The sequence below is a fragment of the Chaetodon auriga genome, chromosome 15 (assembly GCF_051107435.1).
Source record: "Chaetodon auriga isolate fChaAug3 chromosome 15, fChaAug3.hap1, whole genome shotgun sequence".
In the NCBI taxonomy this organism is placed as follows: Eukaryota; Metazoa; Chordata; class Actinopteri; order Chaetodontiformes; family Chaetodontidae; genus Chaetodon; species Chaetodon auriga.
Genome location: NC_135088.1, coordinates 10,055,478 through 10,083,166, shown reverse-complemented (window position 1 = coordinate 10,083,166; position 27,689 = coordinate 10,055,478). Strand labels below are relative to the sequence as shown.

Sequence of the window (27,689 nt, the reverse complement as noted above, 5' to 3'; positions counted from 1 at the left end):
TGCACCATGACTCAGCTTTTATTTTGAATATTAGCATTGCTCCTCAGAGACTTGACCCAGGTGTGATGGATATGTCACTCCTGATATAGCCTACAATATTCTGTCAGTTCCAGGTATCACATGAGGCTGAGATTTAAACCTAAAGTGTGACTGCTGGCATTTGATGAAAGAAGGATACATCCATAACACAGACTGGAATAAATACTGTATATTAAGTGATTATTGATTACATTATCATTAAAAGTGCTGATGTTTTGTGATATAATTATTTGGATATACTTTTACATATTTACCTAGATCAGGCCTCCTGTTCTGCAATAGGATTATACATATGTGTGTTTTTCGTTTGTTATTTGTAGCAGTGTTTGAGTACAAAAATGTTTAATAATAAATGTTGTTTAATAAAATAGTTCTTACAACCAGTATGTATCTACACAGCTGAAACACACTGCTGAGCCATTTTTCAGATTCCTATTTTTTTAAATGAGAAATGCAGTGTGGTTTATTACGGGTGCAGTTTGGGAGCCTTTGGGGCCGCATTCTAACCAGGAAAACACAGGATGACCCCTTCGCAGGCCACTTCAGGTCACAGCTGACTTTACGTTTAGCAACCTTTGACACTGACCCATGACTCTGCAGCCATGCTAGCTAGTGAAGCTAAGCAGCTGCTTTTAGCTAATGGTTAATATTAACAGGCTAACATGCTCACAATGACAATGCTAAAGTATGACGTTTACCATGTTAAACTTTGCTAGCATGCTAACATTTGCTAATAAACTGATGGGACTGTCATTAGTCTTGCAGGTGTTGGGAAATAAATCAAATTCCTGAACAAATTTACATTTTGAACTGATGTTCAGGGGATCACTCAAGATCATCCTCTGGGAGCTATAGATATCCAAATCATAGCTGTCAAGATATTTAACTCCCTAAAAAACAAAATTATCAGGGGGAAGTAAATATAGAGGAAGTGTTCATCTTTTGGGGGCCATGGATGTCTGTACAAAATTTACAAGCAATTCATAAGGTAAATATTGAGATACTTCAGTGTGGACAAATGCATTAGCCCAACAGTGGACATCCTTGTAGCTAGCAGCGGCTAACAGCTAGCAGCTTGGTCCGGCCCCTGCGGGGGTGTGACCTAGCGGGCAGGGGTAAAGAGCTGTGCTCCTCAGCTGCGGTCATCATTTAACTGCTCTGCGGAGGGCTGTCCCACCACCAAGACCGAGAGGATCCCAAGAAATCAACTGCAACTGAAATAAGCCAGGTAGGATTAAAACAGAGTCCATCGCGCAGTGTTTAGTCTCTCTGTCATGCAGGACCACTCATCTAACGGGTGACAGGTAGTGACCAACGGAGCGGGGGGTTCGAGAAACGAAGCGACGAACACTAACATTTGTTTGGAAAGAGAAATATATGATGAAGAAGAATATCAGTCTGCCATTGTGACAAATTAGGGAGATAATTAACGTCAAGTGCGTAGCGTTAAGGCTCAATTTCAAGTTGTAACATTAAGTTTCCGCTAGCTGCCAAACGTTGAAGCACCCGGATGTCATAAACGTTAGTTTGTTTCACTGCACTGCGTGTGTTTACTGCTCCTTCAACTCTCACCTAGTAGATATGATTCCCAAGGAGGTGTCTAATTACACCCCTCCATAGAACTCATTCTCCGTTTTCTACAAACAACGAGCAGCGCACATAACTGGCTGCCATTTGGTGGGAGAATCGTTTAAACTGCATCATGGTCGATCAATAAAGAAGCTATTCGCTGAACAGGCAGTACTGGACTGGAAACATACTAATCATCAGCTTTACTAAAAATCTCACTACCACAATGCATTCAGAGTATTCAGACCTTTTACTCAGGTAAAAGTAGTACTGAAATAATAAAATAATACATTACAAGTTAAAATCCTGCGCTTTGTCACTTGAGTTGAAGTATGCAAATATAATCAGGGAATGTATTATTTCAAGTATTAAAAGTACAAATACTGAATGCAACTGTTATACTGTTATATATTATATTCTTAGGGTATTATTACTCATGCATTAATGTAAAAGAAGGACTTTACTGATGTAGATGGTTGAGGTGGAGCTAATTTTTAACTGCTTATGTAATAACTAATGGTTATTTTCATCATGTATGAATGTGCTGATTATTTTCTCGATTAATCGCTTGCTTTGCGAAACTTAAGAAAATAGTGAACCACACAGTCAGATTAATCTTTTATTATATTTCCTTCTCAATTGTTGTGGAGTACAAGTGCAAAGACTCAGACAAAGCACCTCAATTTTTTGCTTAAGCAACAGTACTTGAGTAAATGTACTTTACATTCCACCACTGAAAAACACTTGAAAGTCCTGAATTCTACTGAATTTTACTTTACGTTTCAAGTTGAATCCAAAAGTATCATGCAAAATGTGCTTGAAGTATCAAAATTAAAATGGATGGCCTGTTTGCACGGTCAAAACATGAAATTTCTATTTCCAATTAGCAATCAAGCAATCAATTGATAGAATAACTGATAGATTAATGAAAATAATCATTACTTGTCAACCTCAAACTGATTATATAATTATGTAAGCATCATTTTCTTTTTGTAACTCACTAACTGAGCTAATTTTAACTACATACTATTAGTATTTAAATCTGTAACACTTCATTTTTTCAGTGCAAAATTTTAAACAGTAAAGTGCTTTAGTTGTGTAATAAATGTGGTACAGTAAAAAGTGAAATACTTCAATTTTCCCTCTGAGAAGCAGCAAAGCAGACATACTAAGTACCATGCACCTTCTGTATGTGATCTGTGATCAGCCTATTTGATTTTCTTTTTTTTCCCCAGGATGTCCCGGGAGCAGCAGGTGGTGGCTCGAGCCAGGAAAGCCTTTGAAACAGGCAGGTCCAAATCTTTAGATTACCGGATAATGCAGCTGAGGAACATCCAGCGGTTAATCACTGAGAGACAGAAAGAGATTTCAGATGCCATGAGGAAAGACCTCAATAGGGTGAGTGGCAAGTGGCTCCTCTGAAATAATCTGTACCTGTTCTCCAACAAGACGACAAAACGAATCCAAGGGAAGTAATCACTAATCATTTCTGAGTCTGTTGCTTCAGATTTTTGGATTTCTCCGGGCCATTAGTTCCTAGTCTTTTCTGATGCAACGTACAAGAATTTGTGTTAGAGGTCTTTTTCTTGGGTTTGCAAACAGGCTTAATTATGAAAACACACAGTGAAAAAAGAAACAGCATCAGCAAGTCCAGTGTCATTGTCTTCATCCTCCAGAGCGAGGTGACCACCCAGATGTTTGAGACTCTGGGTGTGGAGCACGAAATCAACCTGATCGTCAGCAAGCTGAAGGAGTGGGCGGCCCCTCGGCCCGTGGAGAAGACCGTGATGACTTTGACGGACACCGTCTACATCCAGCCGGAACCGCTGGGAGTGGTGCTTATCATCGGGGCCTGGAATTACCCCTGGGCTCTCACCCTCCAGCCGCTCATTGGAGCCATTGCCGCTGGTACAGTAGCGTGCGTGCGGGGGTGTGGTGGGTGAAGAACAGCATGTGTGTGATGTAACAACGTCAGCATTCACATTTTTATCCTCGTCTTTTGTGACGAACTTTGACAAGCCTGTTAGCCTTGTCTTGTGATCCAGTTCCTCTTTTCGTGAGGCATTAAGCAACGTTCTTTACTCTCTTCCAGCTTGTGATTAATACGTCAAAGGCCAATGGCAGCCATGAGAGAGTTAAATGATTAGCGGTAGATTCAGAATAAAAAAAATGTCTATGTGTAATCGTTGCATGCAGGTGATCACGCGTGAACCCTGTGCATTGCTCCTATCAGTGAATGCTCAAAGGGCAAACTCTGAGAGTGAATGACTCTTAGATAACTCATGAATAATGCATTTCTTTCTCAAAGGCGAACTTTAAATGGCCACCGTGCGCTTGTGTAGAGGCTCTAAATCAAGTGTTTTGGCTGGGCAGTGATCACTTTGTGATGCAAACCTCAGCACGGAGTGTTTGCTTGTGACTGTCTCGCGTGACACTGCAGTGTTTTTAACACTATTTTGTCTGATTCTTTATTTTCTTGAATCTTTTGTTTGGTACTTTTTTAGGTATTAGTGCTGCTGAAGCTGCTGCAAGGACACAGCTCATTTGTATTTTATTAAGATAAAGCCCGTTTAGACTCAAACTCTGACGGGTAGAGGACTTCAGTGAGTCCTGTGCATGTGCAGCTCATGCAGAGCAGCGTTTGCACAGCGTGGACTTTGTCCTTAGCGCTATCATATCATACACTGAGAATAAAATCAGCCTCACAGGTCCGAGGTCTTTGATTTTTTTACCTGGTGAAAAAATCAAATCCAGGTTAAAGGTAACTGTCAACACCATCACTAGACAAAATTATTAGCACTTGTAACCTTTGTTTCAAGTCCATAAAATGTCTTTGGGTATTGTGTCATGATGCGTCACCTTCTAACAGCAATTAAACAATCGACCTGGGAAATGGTCTGCATGACTGTTTGTCTAATTTTACACCAGAAGAACAGCTGCATGATGCAATACATTTGACTGTATGCAAGGCCAATATTAGACTTATCCAGGATTTGTAGACTCTCGGGTTAATCCTCCTCTAATGTTTGGTTCTATGTCATTTGCCACATTACTAAAGTAGCTCATAAAAGACTAAGATGTCCATTAAATAGTTAGAATTACAGACGTTATAAACGTTATAACGTCGTTATAGATGGAGTATTGATGAGACCACACGACTGTCAGAAGCATAAACACATTTCATATTAAATTTGTGCTAATTCACTTGGTAAAGCAAACCGGACAAATATCATAAAAGCAGCAAAATGAAAGCTATGCAACATATTTGTTAACTCCTCACAGTATATCGTGGCCCTTTCTATTTTGTAATATCTATCTTTTTGCCTGTCCAGGTAATGCTGCTGTGATCAAGCCCTCTGAGGTCTGTGTTCACACTGCAAAGGTCATGGAGGACCTGCTGCCCCTTTACATCGACAAAGTGAGGACGAGTGTCATAACATCCACATAATGTGCTCTGAGCATGCATGAAAGCAAAACAAGACGCTGTTTCTGCTCACTGCTGTGTACTATGTTTTGGCAAGTTAATAAGCTGTTTTCACAGGATTTACATATTAATATGGCAAAATGTGTTTTGCCTTTGTGGATCAGGACACATAACTGACACTGAAAACATCAGGAAGTTGTTTTCTTTGCAGGGTAGAAAAACAGTAATCCTCCTCTCTCACCAAATGAGGATCATACTGACAGGCTCTGTGCCACAAAGATTAACATAACTACTCAGCTTTACATTTTCTCAAACAGGATTATTTCCTCTGTGGACAGAAACACAGATTTTGGGTCATGTTTACAGTCTACGTTCTGCTGATTCCATGTTTACTGACACAGGAAAACATTGTTTACTATAGCATACGCACTGCATGCTGCTTTGGGATAACTGACCGTGTGTTTCTACCCTGTGTGTCAGGAGCTTTACCCTGTAGTGAATGGAGGCGTGCCAGAGACCCAGGAGCTGCTGCGCCAGAGGTTCGACCACATCTTCTACACCGGCAGCAGCATGGTGGGCAAGCTGATCATGGAGGCTGCTGCCAAACACCTGACACCCGTCACCCTGGAGTTGGGCGGCAAGAGTCCCTGCTACATTGACAAGAACTGTGACATAAGCACAGCCTGCAGGTCAGAACCACGACCGTTTGGCTTTTTCTCAGTTCAGTTTCTCAGTTAGTTTTCTCTCTGTGTTCCACACTTCTCTCATGTCCACATATAGTATTTTCATTTAGATAGCATGTTTTCTGTCCAGACTGTCTTGTACTGTAGCTGTTCCTTCCTGAGACTCTCCTGTTAACTCGTCCACTGTATAGGCGTATTACCTGGGGAAAGTACAGTAACGCTGGTCAGATCTGCATCTCCCCAGACTACATCCTCTGTGAGGCCAGCATCCAGGAGCGGGTCATCGCAGAGGTCAAGAAGTCCATTAAGGTACCAAAGACGTGAAACCGCAGATTAAGTAAAAGTAATGATCCATTTATTCCTTACTTAACTTAAAAAGCAGGCAAGTCTGTCCAAAAGTTTCATTATCAAAGGCCCCAAAAAACACTAATAGCAGTAACCTATAAGGTAACAGGAAAATTAACTGACTCAATCATTGATTTAGGTGGCCAATTATTTAGTTAATTCTCGATTTTGAATCCTTTCAAATCCTGCAGCTCTCACAATGAATCATTTTGTCTGATGGGGACTCTGACCCAGGAACAGCTTTTATGAGTACCTATATTGAAATAAGCAACCGTCTGGCTGATGATCTCATTTGCTTATTTAGGTCGTACAGAGACATCAGATTTAAATTGAGACTGCGTCTTAACCAGCTAAAAACTCCTTGCAAAATGTTTAAATGAAAAAAAGTACTTGCTTTCTTTCCTTTTCATATTTGCCTGAACATTACAAGGATATTTGTGTAGTTATGAGATTGTTTGCCCTGGCAGGACTTCTACACAGACAACCCAAAGACCTGCCCTGACTACGGACGCATCATCAACCAGCGCCACTTCAAGAGGGTAATGGCCCTGTTGGAAGGCAGCACCATCGCTGTGGGGGGAGAAACTGACGAGTCAGCGTGCTACATAGGTAACACTTCTGACACCTTCTTCACATGAATTAATCAGGACTTATCTGCCTGAGTATGTGACTCAGGTGTCTCAAAACCATTTAGTCACAGCTGTTTTTATGGTCTCTATTCAGGCAAATACGTTAAAAACAAAGCACGGGATAAAAATGTTTCTGTGTTGTGTTCAGCCCCCACAGTTCTGCGGGACGTGAAGCCGGACGGAAAGGTGATGCAGGAGGAGATATTCGGACCTCTGCTTCCCATTGTGACAGTCAGCGGCCTGGATGAAGCAATCAAGTTTATCAATAAGAAAGAGAAGCCTCTGGCCCTCTACGTCTTCACTCATGATAACAAGGTATCTAACAGCAGGCATGACACACACCCTTTTTTACAGCTGTTATTAAAGCAAGACCTCTATCTGGATACTTTATCTAGACAATAAATGATCCAATCTTGGCTTTGCCTTCACATCTGATATTTTTAAGGTTGTCCTCACTGAGATTTGATCTCTGTCCTCCAGAGCTAAACATGCGCAGGAGCTGGCAGCAAATCAACCTCAGACTCCCTTTAACATTCACAGAGTTTAGTGAGTTGTTATCTGAAACTTTACAGGCTTTGTGTCAGCAACAAAGTCATGGAACAGAATCCACATTTTATGTTACCTAAAAACAAACACCTGCATGTTGTGAATGGATACCAACATGTTGTACAGATTGTTTTCGCACCTGCCTAATATCTGAACTCAACACGAACCAGACTAACTCCAGATGAGGTCAGGTAGATCTGATCACATTCTGATGGCCAGTATGGACACAGATCACATTTTAACCTCATATGTAAAAGGGGTCACACATGCAGTCACGTGTCTACATGTAGGTTCAGACTCACACATGGATCTTGCCTCTTCTCTGTAAAGGTGATACAGAGAGTCAAGGAGGAGACCTCCAGTGGAGCCCTGCTGGCCAACGACTGTCTTGTGCACTATTCTGTCAGCTCTCTGCCTTTTGGAGGAGTGGGTGAGTACACACAGGCACAACTCTTTACACAAATGCTGCTACTTCAGCTTATTCACTCACGTACTCACTCAGTGCTGCACTCAGTGGCAAGCAGACTCTCCAAACTCGACACAACAGCGTTTGCAGAGGTTTGCTTGACCAAAGCACTTTCAGTAGACTACAAGAAGTGTGGCAGAGGTCACAGTGACATCACTATGATTGAGCAGGTTGCACAAGCATTTTATCAGTTATCTACCACCGTTGTAAATGAGTTTACAGGCACACCTCACTTGACAAAGTGAGGGCGTGTATAAGCCATTCAGATGGGCATTTGGGCGCCCTCTAGTGTTACATTATCACAACAATGAAACATTTAAATGTCCCATTGGAACAAACGCGTGCTCAGTTAAATATATGTTTAAAAATGGGAGCAAACAGTGTATACAGTGCATCACTAATAAGACATTTATTAAAGAATACCAAACTTTTCAGAATGATTTCACACCTTTCAGGCATCCACTGGTTTTCATTTCAGTTTGGTATGAAAATCAATACTTGCTGGAAATATGATCACTTGCCATCATGTTTTGAAATCTCTGCCTTGTCGGAGTTGATGGTCGAATAAACTGCAGTGATCTCTGTAATACAAGAAACTACTGCTTCTTTTCAGTGTCTTTTTTAACTCCTTGTCTATTTTTAGGGTTGATAGCTCATGAAGCAGGACCTTTATACATCAGGATTTTGCAGAACAGTCCCTGCTTTCAATCTTTTTGATTGCCTGAATGACATCATCCTCAGCCATCCAACTTAGAGGCCAGTAACTGTTCACACGGTCAAACCACCTCCCTCTGTGTTCATGTACAGGAAACAGTGGGATGGGTCACTACCATGGCAAGTTCAGCTTTGACCAGCTGAGCCACATGCGTGCTTGTCTCATCAAAAAGCTGAAGATGGAGGGGATTAACAGCATGCGGTACCCGCCTCACACACTCAAGAAACTGGGCTGGGCACGCTTCTTCATCCTGAAGTCCGGAGACATGGGCCGGTTTGGACGGAGGGCGCTCATAAGCATCCTGGCTGTGGTGGCTGCTGTTGTGCTGCAGGTGAGTTGCAGAGGAAGAGAGAAACATCACTGCAAAGCGTCGAACAGACAAAAACATATTTGCATTTTGTACTACAGGAAGCAAAGTTGGAAGAAAAACCGCTGACCACACTTACCTCAGCTTTGAGATGTTTGGACTTTGGACTAATCCACTACTCGGCCATTTTGCCAAGGCCAAGTGCACATAGTATAATTTATGAATCCATAAAAACATCATCCATCTATTCCAATCAACCGACACCGATGACAAACTGAGGAAACTGCAAGAACAGGAAATCGTTTTTTATTGAAAGTAAAAAAAAAGTTGACTAGCGTCTGATGAAAAGTACGAGTGAACGTCTATAACGAGGGTGCAAAGTGCAAATGCGTTTCACAACAGCTCTGAACTTAAAAACAAGACAGTGACCTCTCAATATGCTGCTCTTCATCACCACCAGGGGGCAGAAACATGCCAGTTTACCTATGAGACAGCACTTGAGTCATTTTTCAAGCAGCGTGAATGCAGAGGAAAAGAGCCATTGAAGAAAGTTTGCCTCTAACATGAAGGACATCTGTTTTTTGTCTTTCAGAAGTGTATCTTTTGAAGACATCTTTCTGCTCCCCACGCCACAAGCGTGTCGTTTCCTTCACCGTGAGGACCGGAGAGAAGAACACACCATTTTATACACAAGTTTCTCAGTAAATCAAATGAGCATCTGAACTGTTTTAATACAGTTCAGTGAGGCACCTGAATCATTTTTGCATTTCAATAACCGTGTCATAAATGTCATGAAACACTCTATAGATGATTATTTATTCCAAGCTACAGCTCTTACATTTATATTCAGCATTACTCCATTCCATTTTAAGCCGTTTTAAGGTTTGCACAGGTCGACAATATCAATATATGTTAAATACGCTCAAATGAAGTAACAAAAAGTGTAAAGCTACCATAGGACTGACAGTAAGATGGCAGTTTTTTTTTTTTAACTTTGCTGTGACATGAACACTATTTGTAGCATTTGCTAACAAACCGTGTTCACTGAAGAATAAAAGCAGTTCGTAAAGCTAAACTAACTGCAGTTTCTTGTCATAATGAGATTGTTTTTATTGCGTAGGGGTTACCTGCGTCCATTCCATTTCAGCGACTGGGAAGCCATTAACTTGACGTCCAGCCTGATAAGTACTTGATCAGTTCTGTCCGGTGCAGGTTTGACGGCAGAGACGAAGACAAATCAGTCTGTTTCTGACTGCAGCCTGATGTGAAGGATATTTTTATTTGTTGTATTTTGGATATTTCATTTTTCTTCAAACACAGAATGCTTATAACGAATTGAAGCAACCTTTTAATTTGTTTGGTAATTTTTTAACAGTTGCTAAATGTGCTCTAATTTGTAATTAATTGTTGAATAAATATACAAGTATTTCTATACTGAATTCATATTCAAATAAATATATTTCTACATGGATTGCTTTGTGATTTGGTTAATTTATATATATGGATTATTCAAAAGTGGTAGGTTCTGTGTTATGTTGGAGTTGGTTTCCTAACTTTCTGCTAATCGTGGTCTCTCCTGTCGTCTTCGTTAGAAATAAATTCCCACTTCCACAGTTTACAGTGAGACTAATCCTCTTCATTTTGACTCTTAGTACATAAGACATCAGTGTGTTTTACAGCTTCGTGTTTTGCTCTCCATGATGTTCCTGAGCTGTGCCATCATTGTCCGCAAGTTTTAATCGCTCTCAGATGTCCCATTGTATTCTGTATTTCCAGCCACCACCACACTCAGCAATTGACTTGTCATAGAAGAAAACGCGCAGGTGTAACTAATAACATTAATCACATCACCTCAGCCCCTCTCCAGTGAGCTAACGTGTTAAATACTGGCCTGAAAATCACTGCTGACATATGACAAAAAGCTCCATGTTCACGTGAACTATGGCTCTGTTCTATACAAGTGTCTCAGGAAGTCGTGACAGTGACAGTGAGCCAGCATGAGCAGCAGCAAGACCCTGAAACTGAAGCAGCTTAATGGAATGCAGCCATAATTCCTACTGTAACATGTTACAGTGTCCTCTGAGAAAAAAGCTGCGACCATTTAGTTTTCATTTCAGTATCATTACAACCGTGATTGCAAAGAGGTGAAATATTAATAGAAACAGAATCAATCATTTGCAAACAAACTGTGTTTACAATGGTTTTACAAAGTGTTCCAGAGCCCATGAAGTAATATCATTTCAGGTTTAAATGGGAGCCTTACTGGAAGTAACACCAACAGTATCCCATTTTACCAGCAGGTGTCTGTATTTCCTCATTAAGACACCTGACTGCTGAGGGTACTTTCTCAAACGCTCACACACACACACACACACACACACACACACACACACACACACACACACACACACCTTTTGTCCTACTCATGACCATCTCCGTCCCACCCTCCAAAGCAGCTCAGAGTCAGTATGTGAAGGCGAGTGACATTAGTCAGGATCTTCTCTGGTCTCTGTGCTGATCATGGATTTTTCTGTCTACCTCCTGACTCTGCTTTCTCTCCTCTCTCAGTGCACAGGTAGGACACACACACACACACACACACACACACACACACACACACACACACACACACACACACACACATTCAAACACATTCAAACACACATTATGTACCATGTAAATTACTGGCTAATTTGGCCTCTTTGAGGTACAGTATGTAAACAAATACTGTAAACTAGTGATCGAAGTTTCAAGGGTCACAACTAACAATTATTTTCATTACCAGTGAAGTTTTGGTCTATAAAAAATCAGAAAGCAGTGAAAATATGTGAATACCAGTGGGAAAAAAAACTATACAGCTCAAGGTGAAATCATCAAATGTTTTGTCTGAACGACAGGTCAAAGCCCAAAAATATTAAATTTACTAACGTAAGACAAGCAAAAGCAGTCAGTTCTCCCCTCAAGATTTGAAGTATTTTTGCTGGAAAAGTAACTTAAAAGATTAAAGGGTTATCAAAAAGTTTCTGATTAGATTTCTATCAATCAATTTATCAGTTAATTGACTGATCTTTGTTCAGAAGCTGGAGTTTCAAGTAAACTTATTTATTTTGAAAGTAGAATTTTGTTGAAAACAAAACTCATAAAGTCAGAAAACTCACTCACTTGTCAAAGTTACGTAGCAATATCTCTCTAAAGTTAGCTAACATGAGCTAACATTAGCCACCAAAAGCCTGAGTGCACTGAACTGAGCTGCAGCGTTTTCTACTGTTTATGAGCTCTACGTCTTGTTCTTCAGAGGACGAATGTGTCATTTCTTCTTCCAAAACTCACAGTGTGTCACTTTAAAGGCAAAAAAAGATTTAACTGAGTAATTTCTCTACACTGGTTTATTAGAAATCATCATATAATTATAAGAAAATGGAAAAGAAAGTAAAAAGAAATCAAAGCTGGTGGACTTCCAGTGGATTTTCTTAGGTGTGACTTTTCCTCACTGCTCACTTTGGCACAGGTGTATGAGCCAGGTGGAGTAAAGCCAACCTCCACCTGTGCATTGTTCTCAGTTGGTGAGAACTGCTGTCCCCTTTCAAAGAGTGGCATTGTGGGAGGCAGCGGGGTTAATCTGTGTTCCTATATTAGCTAAATGGTTCTCTATAGCGCCCCTCATTCCCACCGCAGAGTCAGACACTGGAGTTTCATTCACATCAGCAACACAATACACAACCACAGCACAAGGCTAAATGACTTCATCAGCACCTGTTGGATGGAGGCGTTTAATGCAGCGGCGTAGAGGCAGTTAAGGAGCTGGATAAAGGTTTTCTGAGCCAGCGATCCACTTTACACTGAATGCAATCAGTGTAATCACAACCACTGTTGCATAACACACAACTCACTGGTCTGAAAGATTAAAAATCAGCCTGCATCTCTACCTGCTACTCACAGCGTTTGGTTTATATACAATCACTGGAATCATTTAATTAATTGATGCACGCTGTATAAGACTGTGAAGTTTCTCCATCTATTTTAACATGGCATGTAAGTCATTAATGGCAATTTAGCTGTGATTGAGCAGGCATTATGAGCCCCGCTGCATGTTTATGTGTCTATTTTAACAGTGTACGTCAGCCTGGGTCTATATATTCAACTCTGATTGGCTAATGGCACCGGCTGTTAACAGTGATAAACGAGGAAAAATCTACTTACAAGTTCAGCATAGCTCCTAGTGTTGCATACCAGCAAGTATATAGTATACAGAGTTTCACTGCTAACAGTTTTATTGAACATGTGTTTGCTGTTTTGCAAATGAAAACACTTTGGGTGATTGTGTCGCCTACTGTATTCTCAAAACAGGACCATTTTTTGTTTCATTGCTTTAAAACAAATGCAGAAAAATGTTTATGTAATTGAATGAATTTCCCACCAAAGATCACATCATAAATAAGGGATAACACTTTTATGTATTTAGCGTTTTGTCACTACAGCTGTTTTTTAGCTACGCTGCTGAATCAAAGCGATCATTGTGTTTTCTTTTTAACCCTCCTTGTTCAAAGTGGTCCCATGTTTTCAGGCCTGTGTGTCCTCGAACTCAGCACCAACAGCGAGTCAGGAGGTCACTGAACTGTGTCCTGTGACTGTAATTCATCATTAAATTTGCCATTGCTGACGCTTATGTCAGGCTTTGTTTGAATAAGTGCAATCGGATCATTTATATTTTACTGATGAGCACAAAAAAGACAAGTGAAGGGTAGGATTAGTAATTTGAGCATTAATAATTATCTTGGCTTATGTGTGTGTGAGAGAGAGAGACTTCTCAAAGTTCAGCTGCACAAACACATTAGCAGATCAGCTATTAAGACTGCTGACTGAGAAAAAAAAAACCCACTGTGGCTAATAGAGCGTGAAAGAGAGAAGAATTAATACTCCTCTATTAACATCTTGTTTGGCACAGGGGAGAAATGTCCTGAAGAATAAACTGTATGTCTGTGTCTGACCTGAGTGCTGCACTGTCTCTCCAGCTCAGTGGTGTTACCAGAGCCAGTACTCCTGTGACGACACATGCAGAGGTAAGACCAGAGGAAAACTGAAAGAACACATGTGACACATCCACCACAAGCTTGTTAACGCGTCTGTAAGTTAAACGCTGATCTGCAAGCTCGAAGCTGTGGTTTTACAGCTAATTAAGCAGAAGTCTGTATGTTCATTCTCAGTGGGATACTAGAAACCTTTTCCACAGTAGAGGGGGAACAGAAGATTATGTTTTCAGGAGCTTTAAAGACACTGTGTGTAAGACGAACTTGAGTGGTTTGACACAGCCAACTGATCTCTTCTGCTCTTGCTGATGCTTCTGCTGTTGTTTGTGTCGTTCAGACCCGAGCCGCTGGGCAGCTCAGTTTCCCAGCTGTGGAGGATTACGCCAGTCACCAATTAATATTGTCACCAGCAAAGTGCACGTCAACAGCGCCCTGCCACCCTTCAACTTCATCGGTCACACCAACACAAACAACATCACAGTGGAAAACAAAGGACACTCTGGTAATGGCGAGCCCTCTTCTCTGTCCTCTTCACCTCCACACCAAATGTTGCTGCCAGATGTTGAACTTCTCTGGTTTGTTAATACAGTTTGACCTTTGTATTGAGAGACAGTCTCTCTTCCCTGCAGCTCACTTTCTTCTGCCGCAGTCGGTTCGACTGACAGGAGGAGCTCTGCCGGGTCACTACAGAGCCGCCCAGTTTCACTTCCACTGGGGAGGCAATGGGAGACCAGGATCAGAGCACACCATTGACGGAGAAAGGTTCCCCATGGAGGTACGTCACACAGGAGCCGACTGTGGTGCTCAAATAGGCAAAAGCTGGAGAATTGAAAGTGTTGTCTGGTGCTCTTATTTCATTTAAATCAAGACTATCATATATTTAGTATTATTTATCTCTGCACCACCTGCAGGTCATGCAGGTTGAGTATGGGGGGAGTATAACATGGTATGAAGTCATGTTACTGGGATAGTGCAGTTTTGTCAAATAGGCCAATCAGAGAAACTAACCATGATTAATTAATTTACCTTTGAAGCTATAGCCAGAGGGCAGGTAGTATTTTAACAGAGGTGTGTGTTATGCAGTGAACTGTAGTATAAAATGAGCTCCACTACACTGTAACTCATTTTGTTGTGTTTTGGGTTTCCAGCTGCATATAGTCCACATCAAGGAGCCGTACGGCTCTCTGGCAGAGGCAGAGCATGATATGGCGGGTATAGCTCTGCTCGCCTTCCTGTTTGAGGTATTATATTGACATGTTCATAACTCTGTATTCTTAATAAAATAATCAAAAAGAGTTATTGAGGCTTGTGCCACCATGTTGATGGTATCTTCTTCACAGGAAACGACGGATGATCATCCTCCTTTGGATGCAGTAATAGCTGCTTTGGGCAGAGTACAAAACAATGGTATGGCTACTTAAATATGAAGAAGATAGATTTTATTTCTTTTTAACAGTATAAGGGCCCTTTCGATTAAAGCTTCTTTTTTCCTATCGATTCTATAATTCTACCAAATGCCACCTTTGCCTCTGTGCACTCCTCCTCCCTTGTTTCTGTGTTAAGGCAGCAGCACGGTGATCCCAAACTTTCGGCTCAGTGACATCATCCCATCAGCGAAGGAGCTCCACAGTTATTACCGCTACGTGGGCTCCATGACGACCCCAGGATGTGAACAGGCTGTGGCCTGGACGGTGTTTCACAGGACCCTGTCCATCAGCAGTCGACAGGTGAGTAGTATAGATTACGATGACAAGTAAACGACTGAAGGACCAGTGCCTGGGACAAGTAACCGGTCAGTCACTCCTCTCCACTCCAGCTGGATGCAATAGCCCTGCAGTGCCGGTTCTGGACGGGACAGCCCATGATGGACATCTTCAGACCGACGCAGCCTCTGGACGGCAGAGTTGTGTACCGGTCCAAGGCGAGTGCAGCTCTGACGGGTGTGATCCACATGTGGTTCGGCGCTCTCTCGCTTGTGGTTGGGACAGCGGGCGTGATGCACTGACTGAGTACATGAAAACACCTGATTTAAGTGACGAAAGCTACTGTATGTATAAATGAAGGCAACTTTTACCTGTGTAATAGCGAAACTCCAAATTGTTAATTGTGTTTATGGTTATTCGTTTAACGAAATGTCCTGCACTTGCACATAAACTACGGCCCGCTAAATTCAACACGAATGCTGACACAGTGAGAGAAGTTAATGTGTAAGGTCAATGTTACTTTTTTTCACTTTCTCAAAACCTTAATACTTTTGTTTCGTTTTAGTATTGGTACATTTATGCACATTTAAAGATCCAGTGTGTAGCATTTAGTGGCTGATTGTCCCTCACCCTCCCCTGAAATGTGAAAAGCGCTCTCTAGAGCCGGTGTTCGGTTTGTCTGTTCTGGGCAACCGTAGAAATATGGCGGAGCAACATGGCCGACTCTGTGAAAGAGGCCGCAAAAGAGCTAATTCTAAGGTAAGGAAACAAAACAACTCTTAAGTCTAAATCCTACACACTGGGCCTTTAATGTTTACTCACAGTGTACATGTCTTTAAGAATATTAACGCTGAACACATTAGCGTCGTGGCTCTGAGGATGGCAATGTTTAGTCCAACACTTTGGTCCAGACTGAAGTATCGCAGTAACTATTGAATAGACTGCTATTAAACTTTGTACAGATATTCATGGTTCCCTCACGACGTACCCAAATGACTTTGGTGATCCTCTGACTTGTTCTATGGTGCCACCATGAGGTAAAGATTGTTTTCAGTGAAGTAACTCAACAGCTATTGGATGGTTTGCCATGAATCTAGCGCCATCATGAGGTGAAAATCTCAGTTTGTCCATTACTTTGGTTTATTAACAATTACTAATGACATCCTAATCATTCTCAGCTATACTTTGTGTTTAGTGCTAATTAGCATATGGTAGCATGTGAACACACTAAACTAAGGTGGGCCTCAAGGTAAACATACCTGCTGAACATCAGCATGTTAGCTTTAGCATTTAGCTCAAGGTGCCTGAGTCCAGCCTCACACATCTGCTAGCATGACTGTAGACAAATAGTGATAGTGACTCTGTAACCATCAGTTTTGAATTAGTAAGATGAGTTAGCTCACCTCTGGATACCACTCAGTCTCAGTGTGACTTTTAATATCCGGCAGCGGAGTGGGGATCCTTACCTCAGCTGGGCTTCATGTCAACTTTCCTTGTTCTTCTTGTCATTAGAATTCAATATTTCATATTTGCACAGTATCGCTTTACATTAGCTCCAATCTGCTTTTACGTGTGACAGAGGTGTGATGAATAAAAAGTGTAGAATTAGGGGTTTACAGAAGTAAGATTAGAAGATTAAGGCATTTTGCATTATGTACTGTACACTTGTTTTATTATTAGTGGGAAAACCTGATGAGTTCTACATGTACAGTAAATATCTGTGATTGTCTACCAGAGGAACAGCTTCTTCTCTATTGCTGCTTATGATATGACCCTCTAAGTGCCTAAAGCATTGTTTTGTATATATTGTAATCAACATTAATGAAATTAAAACTGGAGAAACTTTCTGCCAGATTTAGAAGTGACTTTATTTGAGCTCTTTTATGATTACTAATGAGATTTTAATCATTTTACTTAGGAATGCACGCGTTAAGCATTTTTACTGAACGTTTCTGTATAAACAGCCTAACAAATGTACCTTAAACTTTTGTTTGAAAATGACCTGTAGAAATAAATTTGCCTTGCCTCGCCTTTTGTTTTCGTACCCTCTGTGAATCTCATCAACAGGTGAGTTTTATGAAATGAACTAACCCCGCACATTAATTTACTTTGTGTTAGTTAAACAGCACCATCTTGAGTCTGTATGGAAGATAAAGTGCCTCAGATGTCTGTGTGGTGGAAATTGGTCAGACTCAATGGATCAGGCTGTAAAACACTGAGTAACATTTATTCATGTTGTCATCCATTTACAGGTTTGTTGTACACTTTGAAACATCCCTTGGTTACATACAAACCTAGTCACATGACACAGGTACTTAGTGGAAAATGTTTAAAAGGCAGTGTGGTTTTCAAGTGATAAGTCACTTTGACCTCAATCTGACATTTCATACTAATCTAAACTGTGGCAGTAAACCTGATTCAAAATTTTAGGCTGAAATTCAGTCGAAGGTCACTGAGCCTGTTTCTTAAGCCAGTTCCTCAGGTGTTCCACCTGTGCAGCAACGCTACTCTTAGCCGTGCCTCCAGGGGCTATGTACTGCTCCACACTGCTCCTGTAGTCCCACACTGATGATACGTCACTTTGAAACAGAGGGCTAAAATGAAGAGAAACAGAGACGAGAGGAGAGAGAGAAACTCGTGAGACATAATGGCTCGAGCAGAAACTGCAGTACTACTAATCCTGGTCCATGAAACAAATTTTAAGGGGTTTTAGGCTTTTAGTTTTAGTGTGAGCGTTTGTGTGTGTGTGAATGAAAAGACTCACCTAACAGCACTCAGGTCGTCCAAAGTGAGTTGATTCAGGGCGATATTTCTGGATTCAGCTGTGAACACAGCTTTACCAGAGAGGCCATGGGCCTCTCTGAATGGCACCTGCAGCACAGAATAACACAGAGTTACACTGTAACACACACATACATGGAAAAGCACAAGGAATATATTTGCTATCGTCTTGATTAGAGGTATGCCATATATTGAGTATTTTTTAAGTTCAGTTCTTTCATCTATTTTCTGTTTATTGTGGTTCTTGTCAAATGGAGTAACATGAAATTCAAAATAAAGTGTAGATTATGCCAAGAATTTGCTTCTCACCCACTGTTACAGGCCATAATTAAAAAAAATGTGAGTATGTAGAGAGCTGAGGCAGATGAGTTCTTATTATTCTTACAATTTGTATTTGGATGGAAGTTTACTTTAACACTACTCACCCCCTTCCTCACAAGGTAGTAGGCCAAGTCAGTAGCCAACATGTCAGGACTGAGGGCTGCTTCCATCACACTCTGGTTAATCTGAAACACGGGAGAAACATCAAAGGACACAACGTCATTGTCACTTTGTCTTTTGAAACGCACATTGGACCCCCGAGGCCAAGCAGTGTGTCTTTTTTTCAAAACTACAGTGACTTGAATGACCTTGAGAGTTGACATGACTCCAGATGTCACCTGCAGCACAGCGTGAACAGTGTCATAGCAGTCAAACATGGCCTCCTTATCCTCCTGAGGATGGGTGACAAGGACAAAGACAGCATGACAATAAAGTTAGACAGGAAATAGCCAGAAAAAAAGTCCTTCTATTGAAGTGAAAGCACACAAAGACACACTTTCATACCTGCAGGTCTTTGTTGTAGGTGCTGGGCAGGCCCTTCAGTGTCATCATGAACCCTGCACACTGAAATACGGAGAAAGTCAAAACTTGAGCTTGGTAAGAACAATGCAAGCATTGTATCAAAGCTAGCCTGAATGTGCTGCTCTGCTTCAGAAAGGTAGAAAGACTCATCCATCAAGCTCTGACTAGCAAAACCTGACTTTTACACAGTGGGCTGCCAGGTTTGATTCTGCAGAAAAAACTAGTGATCGCTTTCTAGCACATGAGGGTGCTGGTTTTCCAAAGGAAAGCTTCCAGCATTATTTCCTATGTGTTTTGTTTCATCATTTGACCCAAACAGACATTAGGTGTGAGCTTACAACATTAACTGGCAAAGTGGGCCCTTCAGTGACCAGACAAACAGATGATTTAAAAAAGGGTTCGTCAGAGGTCTTACTCTGCCAAAGACACGACCTGCTTTGCTCCTGATGAGCTCCAGGCTGTCAGCATTCTTCTTCTGGGGCATCAGACTGCTGCCTGTGCTACACACACACATGTATAGGTGAGATGAAAGAAGGGAAATACATGAATACATGCACCAACAGCACAATAAAGGACTGGGCATCATAGCAGTAATACCAGCTCTAAGATTTCAAATGCACTTCACAAGGCCAGACTGACAGCTAAGAAAGACAGTTACACTTGTGTTTTCATTTTTACATACAGAAAGCTTTGTACGCTGCCACAAAACAATGCTTTCATCCATAGTGTTAGCAGCATGTGCAAACTGTAGGATCACATAATAACACACAAGCTGACCTGTAGGCATCAGAGAGTGTGACGAAGGAGAACTCTTTTGTGCTGTACAGCATCAGATCCTCAGCCATCTTACTGAGATGGGTCAAACACAGTGAAGCCCAGAACAGGAACTCCACTAAAGAAACACACACAGGAACATTTAGAGAAAAGGCTGCTTAATTTGTATTTTCACTGGTCATATCCATTTATGGAGCAGACTGAGATGTGTGGTTTACGTACCAACAAAGTCTCTTTGACCTGTAGCATCCATGCTGTTTAGACTGATGTCAGCAAAGTCCAACTCTGCAGATCCGGATGAGGAGAAACAATATTGTTTCGTTTTTTTTTTAAACATATTCCATAAATAAACAAGGTGAAAGATGACTAGAACAAAAGTGCTCTGAAACACTTTCACAGGACAGCAGTCATTTTTGGCCTGACCTTTCCGCAGCAGCTCCCTGTCGATGTCAAACGGTGTCCCAGCGATGGCACCGCTGTAAAACACAAGAATCCTGAATAATCATTCATGACTGTGGGTGAAAATCATTGTCAGACACTTGAGCTGAGTTCACAGCGTACCTGCCGAGGGGCAAAACGTTAACTCTTTTCTTGATCTCTTGAAGTTGGTCCACATCTCTGCTCAGAGCAACAGCGTGACTGGAGGTTCGAGTGGGGGAAGAGAAGCACAAGACTGACATGAATAACACGTAATCTAATATAAAAAGATGGGAGGCGTGCTACGGGGGCTTTGCGTTCTAAAAAGGTAACCTTAGAATCCAGTGGCTCCATCTGATTGGTTGAGCTCGCTGCATGTGGGTATAACCAGGAAACAGGACGTCAATTTCTCTGAGATTCAAAAAGAGGTGACAGAAGACACCAAAGGGCGACTTAAAGAAAGTAGTTACAAGTAGATGTGTGTGTTTGTGTGTACCAGTGTGTATCTGTCTCACACTGCTGCCCGCTCCACCATGGTAGTTATCAGCTGTAGGGCATTATCCATCAGGGTTGAGATGGCATCTCGCAGCCACAGCCTCATGTCAGTCACGACCTGGTCAGCCCAAACGCACACAGCACAGACTCATCACACTTTATCTGCTCATCCTTCCACTGAAGTACTACATCGAATGCACCTCCAAATACAAATTCAGTCATTACAGTTTGATGTTGTAAAGACAGACCTGGTCGTTTCTGCTCCTGCCAGTGTGCAGCTTCCCTGCTGGTGCACCAATCAGCTCCTGAAAAGACCGCCAGTAAAATGACTACAGCATTTATCATCATAACACCACCAAGCATTCAGGGCTGTAGGAAAACAGTATGTTTACAGCCCATAACCCAAAGAATAAAAGCCCTAAAACTATCCACGAGTTTCTGGTTGATTGCGCTCCCAAACGATCATACAGATCATCTGACCACTTGTGTTTCTTTCCTTGTCTGACTTCAATAAAGTACCGTGCATCCGTAGTATAATGATATGATAACCAATAGAGATAATGCGCAGAATTAAAAACTCAGTTGTAATAAAACAGAATTATCCTTTAATTATCTGACAAACAATCATAATAAGATCATTTTATGTCTGTCTCCTTTTTGAGGTGTCACAAAACATTACCTATGGAACAAACCATGAACAAACCAGCTTTACCTCACCTTTAGCCTGCGCTCATTGGCAGTATGAATGTCTTCATCTCCAGGTTTGATTACAAAAACACCTTTGGACCACTCTTCAGAAATCTGGACGATAAAACAATGACTATCATTAAGTAGGCTAAATATGTATGTATATGCAGCCACTGAATTCTTGGCAAGATTAGGCACTTATGTAGATTTTCACATCAATATCATCAACATCATTCGTGTTTCTGTATTGTATTGCTTCCCTGATGTCACCTGCACTGACAAAGCAAAACATCATTGTAGAGAGGACAGCCTGGAACCTGACCTGAGCTGTTTGGCAGCCGACATTTGTCACATGATAATAGTATTGTTCACCACACATTCAGCAGAATACAGAGAGGAATTCTGCGCTCATGGCACATTTTCAGCTGGCATCTATTAACTTACATCTACACTGAAGGGCAGACAGTGACACACACTTATCCACAGGGCATAAGGAGTGTTTCTTTGCACACAAGCATGAGAGAAAGATGTATTATTAAGTTTATATTCATACAGCCTAGTCATTTGCAGCTGACAGCTTGGAGTTAAAATCAGGTTGTCTGGTGAAAAGTTAATAAAGTTAGTCTATGTACCCTGAAGCTGAGTGTAGCTGTGTGTGTGTGTGTGTGTGTGTGTGTGTGTGTGTGTGTGTGTGTGTGTTGGTTCACCTGATCCAACCCGTGCAAAGTTTGGTTCATCTCATCCGTGGTGACAAGCTTCGCCTTTTCCAGAGCTCTCACATAAGCCTTGCTGCCACGGATGTCAACATCCCACATCCTCTGGTCATAAGCGATGGATGCATTGAACTTCTCCATGATGGGATCAGTGTCCCCCACGAAACGACCTCCCCAAAGTTTACTTCCCTAATGAGCAGCGGCGACAGAGGAACAATAATGTGTGTACAGTGCTACAACCATGTTAGCAACAACACATTTAAACGAGCAGGCACAACACAGCATTGACAGTTAGCGGAAATGAAGAGGAGAGTTTTGACAGCTTGCTTTAACGTCCAGCTGGGTGTTAAAAACACACGTGGATAACGGTGGCCGCGGTTTTTAAAGCTGGACGTTAAACTTACCTCCGTATTCGCCATGTTTATCGAGCTCTTGCAGTGGCTGTGTCTGATGAAATGTTTGCTAATGCAATGTTGACTGCCAGCGGACTGAACTGATTACTGGAGCTCGTCGGTGGTAAGCGCGAGCGAGTTAAAAGCTGTAGGTATCGCTTTAAAAACCGTGACCGAAGACGTCCGACGCTTCATTTCGTGTTACGTCATGCGCAACGGGTCGTGAAGGCGTCTGGAAGACTTCCACTACGGGGTCTCCCACGTAGGCTGTCAACAGGGCCGTATCGTTGTCGTCGGCTGTCCGACCACTGTGGCACCCCACCCACCTCCTCACCACTCGTCTTTGTCTAACTGTTGTACAGTAAATGGTAAATCACCGTTCTTAAAGTTTTTGTGTATAATTTCTATGTTTTTGGATCCTGTGCTTGTTCCCAGCAAATATGACTACACTGAATTCCCACCACTGCCCTGGTAGATTTGAAGAAACGAAGAAAAATAAAAGCACTAAAGTCCGACAGACCAGTGTTATCAGCTGACAATATTTCATTACATGTATATCTGTTTTGGGGTATATGTCACCTGTAAACTCATAAGGTACTGCAGTACAAAATGCCAAAGATACTATCTTTTTGAGGCTATACATAAACAGTGTTATTTATGTAGTTTGTCCCCCAGAGAGCACTGACTGTAAAGTTCCTGGTTCAGTACATGTTTTGGTCTGTTATCATTATCCATTGTCAGTCTTTCTCTAATTTCTGCCCTTTCTTTGTGTCATTGGACTTCGAGGTTTTGATTTGTCATACTGATATTGTGTTGATACTACTGTTTTATTGAAAGTTCAGACAACCAGTGGACTTTCATCTGTTATTGTCAAAAGAAAGAAAGAAAAAGAGAGAGAGAGAGAGAAAAGACCTGAACATATTTGCAAAGCTCCCAACAACCTCACTTTTCCTCTTCTTGAAACTTCCTTTAGCTTATACAATGTGGTTGTCATGTTTTCCTTGGGGTTTTCGTTACAGAATAAACCGCACTTAAAAAAACACAAAGTGGACAGTTAACAGCGAGAGGGCAGCACAAACCAAACATCATAATGGAGGGCTGGTTTTGCCAATCAAATTTTAAAAAAAAAAGGCAATTGTCAGTCGGATACAAACAAGACCACAGAAAGCGAGAACAATGAGGACATTTTTGTGTTTAATGTGAACAAAAAAGGCTGAATTCGCAACGCTAAAGCCAATTTGCTGCCGGCGGAACGTTTGATCCAGTCTAGAGTTTCAACACGGGCACCTTTGCAACGGACCAAAGCAAAGCGCAAGGCGACATGGAAGTGTAAGATTTTTTTTATTGATATTTAGATTTTTGTACACTGAGTTTGTTGAGTCTGTCTGTATGTTTAATTGAACCTAAGCTAAATGTTGTGGTTAAGGTACAACAGCTACGTCTTTGTGGCAGTTTCCGGTTAACTTATCAGTCGGTCTGCGGGAAGAGGGAGAGTGGAGAACCCAACTGGTGTTAGGCACGTTTTCATAAGTCGATGCTGTCATCTGTTTATTTCATCAGACAGCTGGCTGACACTGAGCCTTTGTGTTAGTGTTTTAATGACACACAGAAGGTTTAAATAATAAGACGCTCAATATGCTGTGCTGTAAACAGCATTGGAAGTCTTGTTTGATCATTAAGCACAAGCTGACACCACCTTCTGAATGGAAGGTTCAAAGAGCGTTTTCTGTTTTGTCTTAGTGAAGTAAAAACGGTTGATTGATCAATTAGTCAGCGACAGAAAAAACTAACATTTTTGATAATTGATAAATCATTTAACTAATTTTTCAGAGAATTTGTTGGTACCAGTTTCTCAAATATTAGCATTTACTCTTCTTTCTGTATTTTATGTCATTTTACTGCTAACTGACATAGAAATTTAATATGTTTGTGTTTGAACACTCGGTTGACTGCCACTTTTGTGCTTTTGGGAAAATGTAATAGGTGTATTTTCTTTTTCTCTTCTGACATTTTATAGACTAAAGGATTAATTGAAGACAACGGTCAAATGATGAATTGATAGTGAACATAAGGCTTACATACAAAAAACATTTTTGCATTGTCAATTGTCACGTCAGTCCTTTAACATGAATTATTTTCTTCTTTTCAGGAAAAATGCTAACGCTGCTATGCTCAGTAACTATGAGGTAAGGCACTCCCAACCCCACAAGGGGTCGCCAAAGCGTCATGGCGAGGCTATTGATTTTTATGAGGCGCAAGAAAACCATTATAAAAAATACATAGTAGGCCTGCATCTCAGCATTTCATTCATTTCTGTGAACAAAACTAAAAGAAATAGACTTTTTAAAGTTTAGATTTTTTTTAAGATATGAACTTCAAAAAGATCACACAGGATAAGGGCATGATGGTGACCTTGACACGTAATCAGCCTGGTCCTGCATTAGAAAAGTATGCAGTTAAACAACTAAGAGCTAATAAAGCAATGGACACGTGTCAGGGAGAAGAAAACACTGAATTTGTCAAGAAAGACGCCTGTAAAGTATGTATGATTGTTAAAAATAATTTCATGTCACTTCAGATTTATGTGTCTGTGTGTTTCTCAGGTGTTCAAACTCCTGACAGACCTGAAGGAACAGAGAAAGGACAGCGGGAAGAACAAGCATAGTGCCGGGCAGCAGAACCTCAACACCATCATGTATGAGGTCAGCACATGTCCTCGTTCTCTCTTCTCTCACTTAAACCTGCTGTCTGAGTCTGTCGTGTGAAATCTACACTTTTACAACCATGTGCTCACAGTTTCCTCTGCATGTCCACACAGACGCTGAAGTACCTGTCGAAGACGCCCTGCAGCAGGCAGAGTCCAGAGATCGTCAAGGAGTTCCTCACCACCATGTTGCCTCACAAACTTACAAAGTCAGTGAGATTTCATGAAGCCATATATGCTAGATTGTATAAGATGCACAGTATTTATTTATTTTTTTAACTGTGTCCTTTACGTTTGCACTGTTCTGTACAACATAAACTCATTGATATTTTTCCCACATCAGGGCAGAAAAACTGCAGCTATTGAACCACCGGCCACAGACAGCAGTGGAAATTCAGCTAGTGAGTGTCACCAATTACTATTGTTACGTTGTCGTACCTTTCTGTATCTCTTTTTTTGCAGTGATGTTCTACTTTTTTTCTTGTTGTCAACATGTCCAAAAAGTTCAAACCTGACAATGAACTTATCCTGCTAACATGTATTGTCTGCATAAAGCAACTGCCAACACATCAGTAAACCTTGCTGTTGTTCTGGGTGACATCCTTCATTACAATGAACACGGGCGTTGCAGTTTGCGTTGAGTCAATCCCTTAGACGCCTCCTGCTGTGGGACATACTCATTAGTTTTATTTTTGACCAACTAAATGTGTCACACTGTTCCAAAAGACAAGTTGTGTGGAGCTATTTCTGCACTCTACATGACACCACTGATTCTATTAACGAAGGGAAATCACTGTCAGAGATATGGGGATGCAACACACAGCAGAGCATGGCATGTACAGCTTGGCCATACAGCATTTGGGAGGTCTTCAGACATCCGGTCTGTCACCAGGAACATCAATAAACTGTGGTGGTGCACTTGGAAAAATGAACTGGCTGTCACTCAGATGCAAAGCATATTTACACAGGCAGAATGTGATCTCAGACCAGCCCTGTTGGTAAACATTAATTTAAGTTCCTGTTTTTTTACTTACTTCTTGCTGTTGTTTTAATCTGCCAACATCAAGAACAGATCCCAAGCAAATGTGCACCAAATTATGAGTAAATGATGCTTTCCTTCATATCACATTATTTTAATGAGCAGATACACTTTGCGAGTTGTCATGGAACTGTAGATCTTCAAAATCCAATTTTAAAATGTACTTTAAAGGGGTCATATTATGCTGTTTGCGATATTATGTTGTAAGACATACATGTTAAAGAAAGCATCACATCAACATCAAAGTATGTAAATATTTTCAAGTAGCCCCCCAAAATAGAATTATGAACCTGGAAGTGTGTATAACATGTCCATTTCATGGACTTCTTTTCTGTTTTGGAAATGTGAACATCTACAATTCTCTGACAACTTGGAAACTCAATCTGCTGATGAAAACATGTGGTTTTATAGTATCCAGTGTCCACAAAATACAGGGGAAGAAAATCAGTTAAAGTGACGGACTGTTTGTAATAATAGTCACTGGTGAATCTGGCCTTAAATTTCTGTTTGTGTTCAGATGGTGGAAGAGAGTGAAGAGCGGTTATCAGAAGAGCAGATTGAGGAGCTCATCCAGACAGTTGCGGACGTCCTACCCGGTGACCCGGAGCAGGAAAACGCAGCTCCAGGAGAAGCAGAGATGGATGAAGGTGGTGAACAGTCGTGACAGTCGTGACTTATACTGTAGGTGGAGAACTGGAGTGAAGGTTAAAATGATTACATAACCAGACTGGTTGCTTTTACCTGTGCCATTTTGGGTCACTGTTGAACCTGAACAACTTGCTCAGAGATTGGATGCACAATGGCTGTCAGGCTGTGACTAAAAGGACCTCCTCACAATTGAAATGCCTCATTAAATGATTCACATTGAGGTGAGTCATTGAGTGAATGGAAGAAGATAAATGGGTTGTTTCTGAGTTAGACGCACTCATACTACTGGATTCAAATCAAACATGCACGCCGTCATAAGTACAGGTGTTTGGACAGTGAGTCACAGATGTGCTGTTTTGCATCTGACTGCTCTAATTTGTATTTCACATCAGATAATGTCTATGCAGAGACAGTCTGCTATTAACCTGGTGTATTTTTGGTTTTTGACTTCATGTTAGTCCTGACACTCTACCATGGTGCATAGAAATAATGGTTTTTGCTGTATGATTTCCTAAGCTGTAATATAAGTCAGTCATGCAGTCAAACTTGCATTGGTGCACAGGGTCAGACGGTGTTATCAGAGTTGTTATGTAATAAACAGAGTAGACTGTATGGACCAGGAGGTGCTTGTTGTCTCTTATCCATGCTGATCTTTTCCTTCTGTAGTATGGTGGAACACAACAGCTGACACTTGCCTGCAGCTTTTTGTCACTTTGGATGACGTGGTCTGCAAGCAGGGAAGT

General features: G+C 41.3%; 4 protein-coding genes across 4 annotated transcripts; 3 read left to right on the top strand and 1 right to left on the bottom strand.

Annotated features, from left to right (window-relative positions):
- Positions 1-1,111: 1,111 nt before the first annotated feature.
- aldh3a2b (aldehyde dehydrogenase 3 family, member A2b) lies at positions 1,112-10,339 on the top strand. The gene is made up of 11 exons (XM_076751406.1): positions 1,112-1,267; positions 2,844-3,006; positions 3,285-3,516; positions 4,941-5,026; positions 5,513-5,721; positions 5,907-6,024; positions 6,528-6,669; positions 6,838-7,004; positions 7,566-7,665; positions 8,509-8,747; positions 9,316-10,339. The coding sequence occupies exons 2-11, from the start codon at positions 2,845-2,847 to the stop codon at positions 9,328-9,330; spliced, it is 1,470 nt and encodes a 489-aa protein (XP_076607521.1). The 5' UTR covers positions 1,112-1,267; position 2,844; the 3' UTR covers positions 9,331-10,339.
- A 904-nt stretch (positions 10,340-11,243) lies between these two features.
- ca4c (carbonic anhydrase IV c) lies at positions 11,244-15,755 on the top strand. Its single transcript, XM_076749817.1, has 8 exons — positions 11,244-11,298; positions 13,736-13,783; positions 14,088-14,252; positions 14,380-14,525; positions 14,899-14,991; positions 15,091-15,157; positions 15,314-15,477; positions 15,567-15,755. Exons 1-8 carry the CDS (start codon positions 11,244-11,246, stop codon positions 15,753-15,755), a joined length of 927 nt encoding a protein of 308 aa, XP_076605932.1.
- Positions 15,756-17,654: 1,899 nt separating this feature from the next.
- Positions 17,655-22,819, bottom strand: asl (argininosuccinate lyase). Its single transcript, XM_076749674.1, has 16 exons — positions 22,568-22,819; positions 22,158-22,352; positions 21,481-21,564; positions 21,012-21,068; positions 20,784-20,881; positions 20,602-20,679; positions 20,413-20,490; positions 20,275-20,327; positions 20,074-20,136; positions 19,855-19,969; positions 19,493-19,577; positions 19,060-19,119; positions 18,864-18,947; positions 18,660-18,740; positions 18,218-18,324; positions 17,655-18,047 (listed from the first exon to the last, which is right to left on the bottom strand). Exons 1-16 carry the CDS (start codon positions 22,580-22,582, stop codon positions 17,903-17,905), a joined length of 1,398 nt encoding a protein of 465 aa, XP_076605789.1. The 5' UTR covers positions 22,583-22,819; the 3' UTR covers positions 17,655-17,902.
- Positions 22,820-23,837: 1,018 nt separating this feature from the next.
- On the top strand, positions 23,838-27,558 carry crcp (calcitonin gene-related peptide-receptor component protein). Its single transcript, XM_076750647.1, has 6 exons — positions 23,838-23,884; positions 24,705-24,741; positions 25,159-25,257; positions 25,374-25,468; positions 25,603-25,660; positions 26,816-27,558. Exons 1-6 carry the CDS (start codon positions 23,877-23,879, stop codon positions 26,960-26,962), a joined length of 444 nt encoding a protein of 147 aa, XP_076606762.1. The 5' UTR covers positions 23,838-23,876; the 3' UTR covers positions 26,963-27,558.
- The last annotated feature ends 131 nt before the right edge of the window (positions 27,559-27,689 follow it).

Excerpts from the sequence above, each read along its gene's own strand:
- ca4c (XM_076749817.1), top strand. The coding sequence starts at position 11,244 with ATGGATTTTTCTGTCTACCTCCTGACTCTGCTTTCTCTCCTCTCTCAG. Across the intron at positions 15,158-15,313 it reads GGGCAGAGTACAAAACAATG|GCAGCAGCACGGTGATCCCA; the intron begins GTATGGCTACTT and ends TTCTGTGTTAAG. Across the intron at positions 15,478-15,566 it reads TGTCCATCAGCAGTCGACAG|CTGGATGCAATAGCCCTGCA; the intron begins GTGAGTAGTATA and ends TCTCCACTCCAG.
- aldh3a2b (XM_076751406.1), top strand. The coding sequence starts at position 2,845 with ATGTCCCGGGAGCAGCAGGTGGTGGCTCGAGCCAGGAAAGCCTTTGAA. Across the intron at positions 3,007-3,284 it reads TGAGGAAAGACCTCAATAGG|AGCGAGGTGACCACCCAGAT; the intron begins GTGAGTGGCAAG and ends TTCATCCTCCAG. Across the intron at positions 3,517-4,940 it reads CATTGGAGCCATTGCCGCTG|GTAATGCTGCTGTGATCAAG; the intron begins GTACAGTAGCGT and ends TTGCCTGTCCAG.
- crcp (XM_076750647.1), top strand. Across the intron at positions 24,742-25,158 it reads CTATGCTCAGTAACTATGAG|GTGTTCAAACTCCTGACAGA; the intron begins GTAAGGCACTCC and ends TGTGTTTCTCAG. Across the intron at positions 25,661-26,815 it reads CAGCAGTGGAAATTCAGCTA|ATGGTGGAAGAGAGTGAAGA; the intron begins GTGAGTGTCACC and ends GTTTGTGTTCAG.
- asl (XM_076749674.1), bottom strand. Across the intron at positions 21,565-22,157 it reads CTTTGCACGGGTTGGATCAG|ATTTCTGAAGAGTGGTCCAA; the intron begins GTGAACCAACAC and ends TTTATCGTCCAG. Across the intron at positions 20,680-20,783 it reads ATGGTGGAGCGGGCAGCAGT|AGAAATTGACGTCCTGTTTC; the intron begins GTGAGACAGATA and ends TTTGAATCTCAG.